We start from the raw sequence: 13,287 nt of genomic DNA, 5'->3' as shown, positions 1-13,287 counted from the left end.
GAAATCATCATACATGCCTTTGATAACAAAGGAAGTTCATAAGAAAGCCATGTTGGCTTTTCCTCTACTAGACACACATTTGGAGGTAGATGAACATTTGCCAAATGAGAAAAAAAGACAAAGTAGTCAGGAAAGACAAACTGTTTTCCAGCTTCTTAAAAGCCATGGAAAGTAAAAACCAAAACCAATGGGAAATTTAAAAAAAAAAAAAAACCTTGAAAGTCTCACTTTCTAGTCCCATGCAGGGGTTAAAATTTGACTCAAAATGGAAAGTATCAGTTTTTGGTTTTGGGCCTTTACATCTAAAGATGGATAACTATTCCAGTTTTTTTTTTTTTTTTAATTTCAGATAATGGAGAAAGCTGCTAGTGATTTTAACCCCTGCTGAAAGGAGACAAATAATTTCATTTGGGAGCAAATACTTATTGCCTTGAGAAATAGCACTGTAGTAGCCTATGTTAATTAGTCATAGAATAACCTTTACCCCTTTCAAGCTATGCAAATTATTAAATAAGTGTAAATTAGAATTAAATTAAAGAGAGTTGATTATATTGCAATCAGATGGCATTCACAAACTTAACTGAAGCATATACAAATAAAATCTATTAGTCTAAGAGTTTTTTTTTTTTTAATGCTGACATAAATATAATTTAGCTACCTAATGCTATTAACATTGTATGATAGGTCTGGGAAGACTGCCTCCTTTTTTTGAAGAGAGAGATTAAGAATTTTTATAATTGTTTTTCATCAAATTTTAATATTTTTGTCAAGTTTTTAGGTATTTAATTTGTAAAACAGTTTGCTTTGTACTGGCATATAGATATTAGGCTATTGATTTTAAACTTTTTGAAGCCAAGTGATCAAGTACATTTGTAATAAAAATCAATGGATCTCTATCAGTTGTACTCACTGTTTTCATTTCTTATTGTTACCACTGTAGGAATTTGTACCTTTTGCTGCAGGAAAACAGAGCTAAATTTGGGTGGAAGGGGTGGGGAAGATAAATCTGTTGAGAAAAATCTGGGTGCATTTGGTGGCCCAAGCACTTCATAGCATAAGATTTAGTGTGCTGGAAAAGTTATAATGTCATCCTTTTTCTTCCTGATTTTTTTTTTAATGGAGCTTAATGTTTGGAGAAGTTATCTCAGTTTTGTTTCTGTGCTTTAAATTTTTGTGTTTTGGCAGTGAAACTTTTTAAACATATTTTTCTCTCATGGCGTTTTAGGTTAATCAGCCAGCCATGGTGACCCCACCATGGGCATGGAATTATTTTTATCTTTACATGGCTTCTCTTCTCCAATATTTCCATTATTTTTCCCTTCTTGTTATACACTCATACTTCCAGATAATTTTAGAATGGAGCTTCCTGAAATTACTTGAGTGCTTTCATAGCTCCAGTTTTTTAGATATATGTGTACTTTTAATATTTTCTTCCCCATAAAACCAGATAGAAAATCATTTTTCCTCTTTTTTTGTTGTTTCTTGGATATCAGGATGAGATTTTGTTTACTGTGTGAAAGAAAGCTAATACAAGGGCATCTTGAGTACTTTAGATTTGAAACAGTGGGTGACAACTGAGTATAACATTCATGGTTGTTATCTCTAAATTTGAATATCAGTAATTTAGAGGGAGCTCATGCTTTGTCATGAGAATAGACTAGGGGAGAGATCTTTTTAATTGCTTAAGCAAATTTACCAGTTTTGTAAATTTGTTTTAAACTTTATCAAATTTTAAAATATTGTTTTTTTCATTGTAAGCCAAGTTTAGACCATTCATAGTAATGTACTCCATAAAAGTAAAATGATCACTACTTAAAATGACTGTTTATCCAGCAGCATTAATTGCCATAGCTCTGCAGAGTTTGCAATGCAATTTTAAGGAAAAGCTGATTTAAAGATTTATGAAGCTATTTGATCCTAAAACCAAACCTAAATTTAAGGCCTAGGCCATTCAGCTAGTAGCTCTTTTTGAACAGAAATTTCATTATTATGGGCTATATAATGGTGATCTAAACTAGCATTAGCATAGTCTAAATTAGCATTAGTGGGATTTCAAGATTCAAGAGCAACCAGATGAAATATAAGACTTGTGGCTGGTTCTAAACAGTTCGACATCTCTATCTACAAACTGACTACCAGGTTTTGATATTAAAAGGTGTAGGCAACTTATGTCTTCAGGAAAGTTGAATATGGAAAATAACCTCTTGTTGATGGTTTTCTTTGAGAATTTTATAGTTACCCTTCCATTTCATGCTATGCTTTATGTCTTCTTCCTTCTATTACATTTGGAATCTCTTCCCTCCTTCCTGCTTTCCTTCCCTCCCTCCCTTCTGTTGTCTAGCTTTTGTGGGAAATTGTCTTGTTGATAGGTGTAGAAATGTGGTGGTGATCTTTTGTATAAAGTGAAGCTACTTTTTACAGACCAGAAACATTTTTATTGTTCTTGGAATCATAATAATTTTGTGATTCCATGAATACACACTTTGTTTTTATTATTAATTTGCATATTTTTTAGCATTTCATGGGAAAATTAAGCTAATGAGTTTTAATCTTGTTGGTTTAGGTTCCACTTTAGTAATTCAGAAGGCCTATAAGGTTCAAGATCACACTCTTGTGTTTTGCAATTTTGCAATTGTGGAAATATTCTTGCTGGTATATATTTTGGTCTAAGATGTCTTAATGCAAAAGGCTTCTAGGAGGATCTAAATGGCAGTTAAAAGTTACAAGACAGGTGACACCTAGTTACTTGACTAACTCGCACAGTAATAACAATCAGGTAATGAGTTACACTCATTGACGTTATGTCAAACTCTGCTGAAATGGACTGACAGTTGGTGGTGCAGTTGGTTGTTGGTAGCTCTTGACCTCCTTGCCAAGTACGCCTGACACTTTGGCTCCTCCATTCTCCTTTCTTTATGATCCTACTCATGGAACCTGAGCCTCCCTCCTTCAGAAAGAAGTGATAACTCTTCCCTTTGAACATCATAGAGAACTGATGATCCAGAAAGATTTCCATATTTTGAAGTAATTTGGCCTTTTTTATTTATTTTTTTTTCTAACTGCTGTTTTCCCCATAGTCTTAACTTGGCAATTTGAAGAGCATCTAAATGAGTGCTTGTTAGGAAATCTGTGAAATGAAGAGTGTAAGAAGCATGTGTTTAAGTTACTGAGAACTGAGACTCACTGGTGTGGAAATTGGAGAACAGAAAGGGTAAAGCTGTTTGTTTGTGAATGGGGGTGTGAGAGACAAAGAAGAGAATAGCTGGAAGTAAAGGAGGAGGGATTTTTATTGACTGTAGGAAGAAGTACTAAGGTGAACTCTGGACGGTAGTTGTTGACTAAGAAAATAAGGTTGAGCTTCACTAAGGAGGTGTCAGTGTGTCCCCTGTCAGCTAAGAGAAAACTGTAGCTAGTTGTGGTGATGATGGTTTATACAAATCAGTTTTTGATGCCTATGTGTGATGGTTTGAGGGTTTATAGTATATCTGCTCCTGTGAACAAATTCAAGTAGCACAATTGTGAAATGGCAGCTTTTCTGGTCAAGACAGATTGGTGTGTGGAACTTACTATTAAAAAAAAAAGAACAGTTCACCCTTTTTCATTTGCCATTTTTAAGCTGTCAGTGACGTTTATCATACACTATTATCTTGGGCTCTTGTCACAGTGTAACTTCTGTTTGCATTTCAAGATTATCCTTCTAATTCACAAGATCCACACCCAAAGGACCTTCTTTTACAGACACTTTAGCCTTTGGTCCACATACATTTTTTAGATGACAGTAAACCAGATACAATCACTTACTTGCTATTTTAAGTATCTTTTCTATTTCCTTTACATTTGTAGTCCTAGCAGCCATCTAACATTGTGGATCTTAAGAAGCCCTTGATAATGTATTTCCAGAATTAGATAACATATCCCCTGAACTCTTGTTTCTGTTTGTTTTCCTGGAAGAATTCCCTAAAGTTAGTGTAGATGGGTGTTAATTATAATTTAATACATCTCCCAGGTTCTTGTGTTCCTTGTGAGGTGAGTTGACAGTGATTAGTTATCTGTTTTATAATCCCAGGAGTGTTTTAAATTATTTAAGGTAAACATTTGTTTTTAAAGTTACATAGTTCAGATTCAGATTGACTAAATTTACTATGGGTTTATCCCCAGTAATTTTTTTTTTATCCCCAGTAATTTTGACACATTACTTTCTAGTTTCATTTTAATCAGGTCCCTATACATTCCTTTGAGAATTTGTTTTTAAAATAGCCAAAAGGAAGTTTTGGTCTGTACTTGGAAGATTTTTTTTTCTTTTCTCAAGTGTCAAGTTCATTAGCATTAGTGGGATTATTTTTACATAGTTTATTTTGCAGAGTTGGCACTTAGTATAATTTTCACATTTTATTTTGTGTCAGATTTTAAATTATAGTTAACATACTGTAGTTTAAGTCTGTGAAGAGCCTTCTTAAATTGTTCTTCCCTTAGGAATTGTTAAAACAAGTGAAGAACCAGTGCTTTAAATGACAGACAGGTCTGAAAGGTTTCCTGGAGTCTAGGCAATGGAGATAAATGATAGCCCATTTCTATGCTGCATACAGTTTTTAGGGTTTGATAATAATGTAGAAAAGTGCAAAAGCAGAAAAGACTCTGTAAAGTGGCCTATAAATTTATAGTTTTCATTATTGCACTATTTATCTTTGCACTTGATTTTTTGGAAATTAAAGACTAGTCACTTTCACTTTTGTTTCTAGTCTTTTCTAATTTCTTGCAAAAATTGTTTTCAATATCCCACCCAAAGTTAAACTCATATGCAATTACGTATGCTTTATAAGGCCAAGAAAATATTCATTAATGTTAGCTATGTAACAGTAAAATTTGTTTTGATAAAATTTTTAATATGGATCTTTATTTGCCAATAAAATTCTTTGTAAATGTGAGCTTTATTAAACTGGTTAAGTAAAGTAAAAGCTTAGGATAGGAAATATGTCTGTGTATATGAAATTGTGTCTTTGAGATGCAACTTCTATCCTGGTATGGCCTGGCTCTGGAATGTTGGTATGTTTCATTTAGTGAATGATATCTGAGTCTTACTGGGCACATGCTTAAGAAACTGCAAGTAAAGTAAATGGCAGTTAGTTCCCTCTTTTGTGTAGCTTTCCATGAAGTCATATTGTTTCCTCGTGGTTTATGTCACATAACTGATATTACATGAAATGACTGTTCCTTTTGAGAATATAAGATTGACTCACTTTTTGAGGGATGGGGATAGCAAAGGATACGAGAGTTTGATTTAACCAGATACCGTCTTAGCTTCTTGATATGCTCTGCACAGAGAACAAAGAGTGTACCTGTGAATGTGTGATGCTGTATTCAGAACTGCAAAAAAAGAAATTGAATTTTTTCAATGGAACAGAGAGATGTATTTTTGGCTGGCATTGTTTTTATAAGTTACTAATGATCTCATTTTCTATTTCTTTCTCTGTAGCTTTTTACACACCTCACACTTAAACCAGCAAGTAAGAGGCCTCTTTTCAGATCTGGTTAGTTATTCTGAATGTGTTCTGGATGGGGGTGTTGGTCGTGACATGCTCTTCCCATGTTCTGCTGGTCATTGTGGTTCATAATGTTTGCAAATTCTGTTGAAAATTCAGTGATGTATTTGAAATGAGAATGTTGCCTACAACATGGTGTGGATGTATGTGGCTAGATTCCATTGTGGAGTCTGTAGCTTTGTTTTTAATTTAAGTAGAAAGTTTAACCATAGTCTAGATTTTAGGGTTATGTACAGAAATTGTGTTGTCTAAACGTGGACCAATTTTGGAAATGAAAGCTAATGAATATGGATTTGACTCTAGATAATTCTGTATGCAAAACCTCAAGTTAAAGGCTCACGTCATTAGAGTTACCTACATTTGATGGCCTTAGCTCTTTAAGCGTGGGTGACATTCAGCATTGTATCTGTGAATTTCCTTGGGAAAAGAAAAGATTCAGTCTTTATACCTTTTCTTGGAGGCTAAATTTATTGCATATGGAAGTGAGAAAATTGTAGCAAGTGGCTTTATTTTTTTAGTGGAGTTTAACCAGCTTAATTCCTTTTTCTACTTTGAAGCACTTATTTCCCAAATATGAGTAAAGGGAAAGATCAGCACCCCCAGGCCATTTTTGTTGTCTGCCTCCATTTCCTAATCCTATTCTATAGTGAATTACGGGTATCCCTCTTAAGTCCCTGTAACGCTTTTGGGGGCGGGTCACAGATAACCTTTGAAAATCTGATGTAAGTGATGAACCCTCTCCCCAGAAAAAAATTACACATAATACAGATAATTTTGCTAAGCCTCAGGGTCATCACAAATCTTCTGAATCCCAAGTTAGGAATTTTTGCTCTGAGAAACTATATAGAAAAACTATAATGCAAATAAATTGATAAAATTAGGAACTATTGGCTTAAAACATTTCAGATTGGAATTTTTATCATATGGTGGCCCCTACTAGCAAAATGTGATATTGCAACTAGCTTTGTTAGACTTTATAACATCCAGATCGAAAGGAAAGAGAAGTAAAGTTCTGAGAGCTATTTATAAGGAGTCAGGTCATCTCCAGATATGGGAGCCATTCCTGGTTCAAGGTTGGGGTCCCAGTACCTGACAACTTTAGCAGGGTAGAGTTTGATAAACCACAATGCTCAGGATGCCAAGGGGTTAGCCATTATCTTAACCCCTTCCTCACCAAAAGATTTTAGTTTTGTCTGTTGGGAAAAAAAGATGGCACTAGGGAAAAATAAGTTGCCTTACAACTTTGCTGGAACACATCAGTTTGGTGAAGTATGGGACACTAGTATTATTTTTGAGAAAGTGCATAAAACCAAAGTAAATTATTCTCTATGTAGAACATTATTTACTAGTAACATTTGTTTGGGTGTATTAGCTTTGACAATTTTTACCAGTAAATACTGACTTTATTTGAAACTGGGAGTCCAGTTTACATATAGGATAGTTGATATATCCATTCTCCCCCCCATGTAAAGAATAGTTTAAAAGATTTATGCATACTTTTTACTTTTCTCTCTTGATACCATGGGGTGGGGGTGGGGGAGGACTTTGACTCAACAACTGACAAATGTCTTCAAATTTAAAAATCAAGAAGCAGCACTTTAAGTCTAACTCCACACCATTTTAGTGCATGTATTAGTTTAATAATGATTTTTGGTGCATGCCTTTGGGCTTATTCAAAAGTGTACAATAGAAAAGTGTATTTCCTTTCTTAGAAAGGAGATGTTTTTCTACTTTGCAACATGTGATTACAAAAATCTTCCTCTGTGGGAAGATTAACCATGTATTGAACTACTGAAAAGTATATATTTTTAGATATACAGAAGGAATCTACACGGGGCAGCATTCAGACCTATATAGAAGTCATAGCATTCTGTATAGGGCCAAAAGGAAGTAACATTAAACACTTAAACAGACTTTGTTGGGTAGAAATACCTTTCGATCTTGCATTGACTTCCAAAAAGAAAATGCCGCAGAAGTTTGCTGAAACTTTTGTTTGAATTTTCTCTGTCAGTGTATTTAGCCCAAATGCAACAGCTTTGGGTTAGCACAATGTAAGAATCAAAACACAAAACTAAATAGTTCAGTCTGGTTTGCCAATCCAGCTTGACTGATATAAGTAACCAATCACTTGCAAACTGAAAAACTGTCCAACTCCTCTAAGGTTTTGACAAATAACCTTGGCTAACGTGGGAATACTCCTACTTTGAATTCTGACCTGACAGTGAAGATTCATGCTTGACATGATTTCAAACCTGACAGTGTCTGTTTAAGGAGCCATGGTACAGTTTGCTAATTCAATCCCAGATACCTGTTGATTACCTGTAAGATCTAGAGTACAAAGGAGCCAGCAGCCGTATCCCTGAGTGCTCTGTGCCCATCAGATATTGTGAAGTAAGCAGAGTTGGGACAGGTCACAGCTCTGAGGATTGACCTCAGGTGCTGTAGACAGCCCTAGATTCAAGAAATATATCTGCTTCCTTGGGAGTCATCACTGAAATAGTGTCCCATACTGCATTACTTATTGTAGATGCTCTCCAAGAGGAGGCCCAGAGCACACATCCTAATTGCTCGTGGTACTCAGAGAGGGGGGTGCTAACTCTGATACCCTGGCCAAATTCCAGTTTAGGGATGTGGGTCTTCTTGTCATTCTAATTGGAAATGTGCATCACTTCCCATTTTTCCTATTGCTCTCAGTGCAAACTACACAAGTCTGTTCCTTTGCCCCAGTCCCAAGTCTCCAAGATACTGGTATTATATGGGCCAAGTTCATGCCTTAATGCACAAGAGTTGAAGAATGAGTGAGCTTGGCATCATCAGGATGCATTGTACTTGGAGGGTAGACTCTTGTGATGCTTGGGGATGAAACCACAGCCCTCTTTTAGCATATGTTAGAAAGTATGTGCTGGTTGGGAGCTTCCAGCATAAGGTATGAGCTGAAACCAATTTCCCCTCTTTTCTTATAGCATGATGAGAAAGTCTGTTGGGTTTTCAGCAGTTGGGGAAGGCCGGAGTTCTGCAGCTTTAATCTGGGTAACTAAGGCTGGTTTAATCTGGGTAACTAGCTGGTTTAATCTGGTTAACTAAGGTTGGTTTGAGCAAGACTTTGGTAAATTAACTGGGTTCTCAGATGCCACAGACTCCGTGAGAAGTCACCATTATTTTCAATGGCCGTGATAGAGTCCCCCTGTAGCTGTTACTTTAAGATTACATGCAGAGTTGCTTTATTTTGAGCTTTTTGTGTACACACAATCCCAAACTGGAAAAACTTAAAAAGGAATCCTGCTGTGAAAGGTATATATTACTCTAGATTTTTCTTACTGTAAATATTGTAAGATTGTAATACTGTCAATATTTTATTAACCAACAAATGTTAATCTATGTGAAATCAGACTTATTTTAAATGTGCTTCTTATTTACTGTGTGTGGTCCCTGTTGCTGACAGTATTAAGTTATATTCTGATGTAAGATTAACTTTATTAAAGAATGTAAACATTAATGTTTCCTTATGGGAAAACAAATAAAGTATAAAGAAGACAATTCTTTTCATTGAAATATACTGTGTATTTACACTTGCTAGACCCAGCACCACTTATAAACTTAGTACACTGTCCAGTCTCAGTTAACACAGCTGACACGGTTGTGCTCCACTTGAAAGTCTAAGCCTTGGTGTTGTTGGAATATAAACAGTTTGTATTTGTCTGCTGTGAATCATCTTGAAATTTCTAATCAAGTTTGTAAAATTTTTATAGTAAAAATTTTAATGACAATTTAAAAAATTACCTTCTCAAAAGAATGGTCAAAACAATGTCCTTTCAGAAATAGTTGTTCTTTACTATCTTTCCAAAATGACTTTGGTTAAATGGACCAGGTGTATATTAGTTAAAATCTAGGGCTAAGTTCTTGATATTCTTTGAGTTTACAAGTTAATCCTTATTGGAGTTGTGCCAATATACAATAGAATATCATTAATTTGCACTGTTTGGGGACCCCATTTAAGAATGCTGAATTTTGCCAACTAAAAAGTAAGCAAATGCAATTTTAAAAGTAAATTTGAGCATTCTGTGTTAAATATGTGCAGTTATTATCATATGAAGAAGCGCAGTGTGTTGGGCTGTAATATAACCATATTTGCTGTCATGTTCTCCCATCTCAGTGCTGGGAACTCACCATGTGGAAACCAAGCAACCGTGTTGTGCATCAGCCGGCTTGAGTTTGTTCAATATCAAAGCTGAAGCTAGCGAGGTCTGCTGTACTGCTTATTGAAGTATTGTGATTCTTTTAGGCATTGATTCTTACAAAATATATACTGTAACAGTATACTTTGTACAGATTTAAATTTTATTTGAAAAAATGAAATAAAGTAGGCAAAAAATAAAGATGTTTATTTTTCATGTGACTACATAAACAGATCATCAGTCTTTTGTTTCAATGCTTTTGTGGGGGAGGGATCTGGGTGGCCTGTTTGTTTTATTTTTGTTTGGATTTTTAGTCAATGGATACATCTCCAGGACCTCATAGCAGATACACATTTGCCTGCTACTCATCATTAATTGCTGCAGGCACTAAATGTGTTTTCTCACATGAGAAAACCCCATTTTCTATTTTATTTTAAAACAAATCTATTTCCTTATAAGTTTTTGGTTTTTTGTTTGTTTTTTTTTGGATAGACTTCCTCTGTGGCTTCTTGGGTCAACTCTTAATAAATACCTGGCAGTGTGATAGTTAACCAAGCTGCTGCACTGAAAAGAAGGGAGAACTTACCCATGAGTCCTGCTCGTTTCCTGTGAAAACCATTTTTTTTTGTTTGTTTGTTTCTGTCATCTTACATTTGAAGTTGGTTTGGAGCGTATACAGATTACAAGAGTCCATGACATAAGACGAAGACTTGTGCCTTGAAGTAAGGTCCTCTTCAAACTATAGAATAGAATAGCAGAGAGAAACGAAGCCATAAAAACATAGCACAGGAGTGAATCTTCAGGACACTTTCATTGGAACATTCTAGAGCAGTAGTTCCTCAATTCTTAAAGCTGTGGCTCTTTAATACAGTTCATCATGTGGTGGTGACCCTAACCATAAATTATTCGTTGCTAATTCATAACTGTAATTCTGCTACTGTTATGAATCATAATGTAAATATCTGATATGTGACTCCAAGGGGGTCATGACTCACAGGTTGAGAACCATTGTTCTAGAAGGTTAGGTTATCTAACCAAAGAGAACGACTTCAGTTTTGACTTCTGAGTAAAATAAATTAAAAAAAAAAGACCTCAGGAGCCTAATGAATATATATCCTCAACTTTAGGAAGTAGAGTTTGAAGGTTTATGTGTGTGTGTGTGTGTTTGCTTTTTATCATTTTAATATTTTAACATGCCTTTAAGCAAGATCAGAGTTGGAACAAGCATTCTCCAAGTTGTTCCTGGTAGAAGTTACACTGTGCAAAATCCTCTCAGTGATGAGCTATGTTTTAAAAACTTATGCATGACCATCGAATATTCCAGTTCACAGCTCCAGGCTTCTCTGGGTGAGTCCCAAGGAAATTTGCTGTTTTTTACTCTTTCCTTAACAAAATGTAGAGAATAAGAGTTGAAGTAAGTTCCCCAAGTGACAACCACAACTCTGATAAAAATAATGAAACTTTATCAAAATGTAAAGCTGAGGGTACCACTTACTTGGGAAAGATAAGTGGGGTGCCTATGAGATATGTGTGCCTATGTGTCTTTAGTACTGGGGACCAAACCGGGGACTTTTCATAAGTCAGACAAGCATTCACCGCTAAGCTATCTCGGCCCCTGGGAAAATACTTTTTGAGGTAAGGTCTCATTAAATTATATAGACTAACCTTGAACTCACTCAGCACAGACAGACCTTCAACTTGTGATCCTTCTGCTTGGATCTCCTGAGTAATTAGGATTATAGTCCTGTGTCACCAGACCTGGCTAAAAACCAGTTTCCTCTGGTTCTGTAGTGCCAATGACTTTAGGGGACACACGGAAAACAAGTGGGTGCTTTCTGAAGAATAGATGCCCCTCCTCAAGAGTGGGCATCAGGTAAAATCCCTGGATCTTTTTCTAAGAGGAGCAGTACGTTCTAGTGAAGACTGTAGGCAGAACCTGCTCCCAGGAAATACGTGGAATGAGAAGCAAGAAGTCAGGAAGAGCAAGAGCCTGGGGTAAGGTCCTGTGGCAGCCCTGCAGGGTTGATCTTCCAGACTTGAGATGGGTATGAACTGCAAGTCAAGGCCTGCATGGCTTGGAGACTTCTTGAGAAAAGAACCCTGTGGTGATACATTATTGATGATTTAATAAAGATTGCCTGAAGTATCAGAAAGCAAAGCCAGCCATACTACCACCTCCTAGTGGCTGTGAATTTTTATTTAACCATGTGGCATATAACTTACTTTGGCTCTTTTGCATATTTTTTTCTTTTTTAGAAATCTCTTTGTTCTTAGTTCCGGTAACAATTGCTTTCTAAGCAGAGAGAACACACACACACACACACACACACACACACACACACACACACACACACACACACACCTACCTTTGGGTACTGGGATTTGACAGGACTTTTTGATCTAGGGGACTAGGTTTTAGAGGAGTTAGTGCTCATTTGGGATCAAAGGGAAGAAATCCCTCTGTAGCATCTGACTGCCAGCGCTGCTGGGGCCCACACACCTCCACGACTGTCACTTCAGTACCGCTTCTGCACAGAGAACTTTGGGAGCTTTATATTTCCCCTGAAATTGGGATTCCACCTTAATATTACAAATCTCCAAGTGTTCCAGTAGCGTTAGTACAGTTTCCCTACCAATGCTCGTTTTACTCCCTTTGATTTGTTCACATCCACTTGTTTCTACTTAGATTATCAATGAGAAATGTCACAAAAGAGACTGAATGTTGAGTGTGTACAAGCAGGATAACCCTCTGTTACAGCCAGTAGAGTTGTCCTGTTAAAGCTATTCTCTTAGGCTGCCTGAGATTGGGAGCAGCTCCAGCCTAGCTGTCCTTTTTGTCTCTGACAATAACTCTGATAGTGTGTATAATCACCATCCTAAATTTTTCTGAGCCCCACTATCTTTTATATTTTAAGTACTGAATGTTTAAAATTAGGTCCTAAATAGCCTACTTATTTAATTTCATTCTTTCTTCAGCTCCTTTAAGGTGCAAGCACTCTTACTACCCCCATTTACAGGTGAGGATGCTCACTGTGGCATGGGATGGTTAACCTGCCCAGCGTTCCACCTTCAGAAGTCCAAGCCCCGGTAGGTTGATGTCAGAGCGCATCTGTGGTGCTGTAGTGCCTTCCCAGGGTGGTTTTGTCTGCACACCCACTAATATGTAGATCTCTCTGACGTTGACATTGCCTCACCTCACCTGTTTAGCTAGATAGTAAAGCCAGTGTGCTCTTTACAAAAGAGGTTCCTCTGCACATTTCCAGTTCTAGACTCAGCTTGGTTCATGAATGAATTCTCCCTCCCTTTCATGGGGACAGATTTAACTTAGAGCAGGTCTAGAGGAAGCAGGCAGATGGCCCTTCAAGGCCAGGCCTCTGCTGCTTTTGCTTCAAGTAAGCACAGCCTGAAGCACTTTCTCCTCTCACCACAATTATCTCAGTCACTGGTTCTGTGACTTAGGCTCTAGAATTGTCTTGTTGCATTGTATTCCTTCTCCATTTTCCCAGATACTAACCACCCCCATGCCCTGACAGACACCTGTTCTTCCTTAGAGCAGACCTCTAGTCTGGGCC

General features: G+C 36.6%; 1 protein-coding gene across 1 annotated transcript; it reads left to right on the top strand.

The window, feature by feature from the left end:
• The first annotated feature begins 8 nt into the window (after positions 1-8).
• Igip (IgA inducing protein) lies at positions 9-9,945 on the top strand. Its single transcript, XM_027400780.2, has one exon. The coding sequence runs from the start codon at positions 9,611-9,613 to the stop codon at positions 9,770-9,772; it is 162 nt and encodes a 53-aa protein (XP_027256581.1). The 5' UTR covers positions 9-9,610; the 3' UTR covers positions 9,773-9,945.
• The last annotated feature ends 3,342 nt before the right edge of the window (positions 9,946-13,287 follow it).

Source organism: Cricetulus griseus, chromosome 2 (genome assembly GCF_003668045.3).
Source record: "Cricetulus griseus strain 17A/GY chromosome 2, alternate assembly CriGri-PICRH-1.0, whole genome shotgun sequence".
Taxonomy (NCBI): domain Eukaryota; kingdom Metazoa; phylum Chordata; class Mammalia; order Rodentia; family Cricetidae; genus Cricetulus; species Cricetulus griseus.
This window is presented reverse-complemented; position numbering and strand designations above follow the sequence as displayed.

What these genes read in the sequence shown, in the direction of transcription:
- Igip (XM_027400780.2), top strand. Translation starts at nt 9,611, where the DNA reads ATGTGCAGTTATTATCATATGAAGAAGCGCAGTGTGTTGGGCTGTAAT.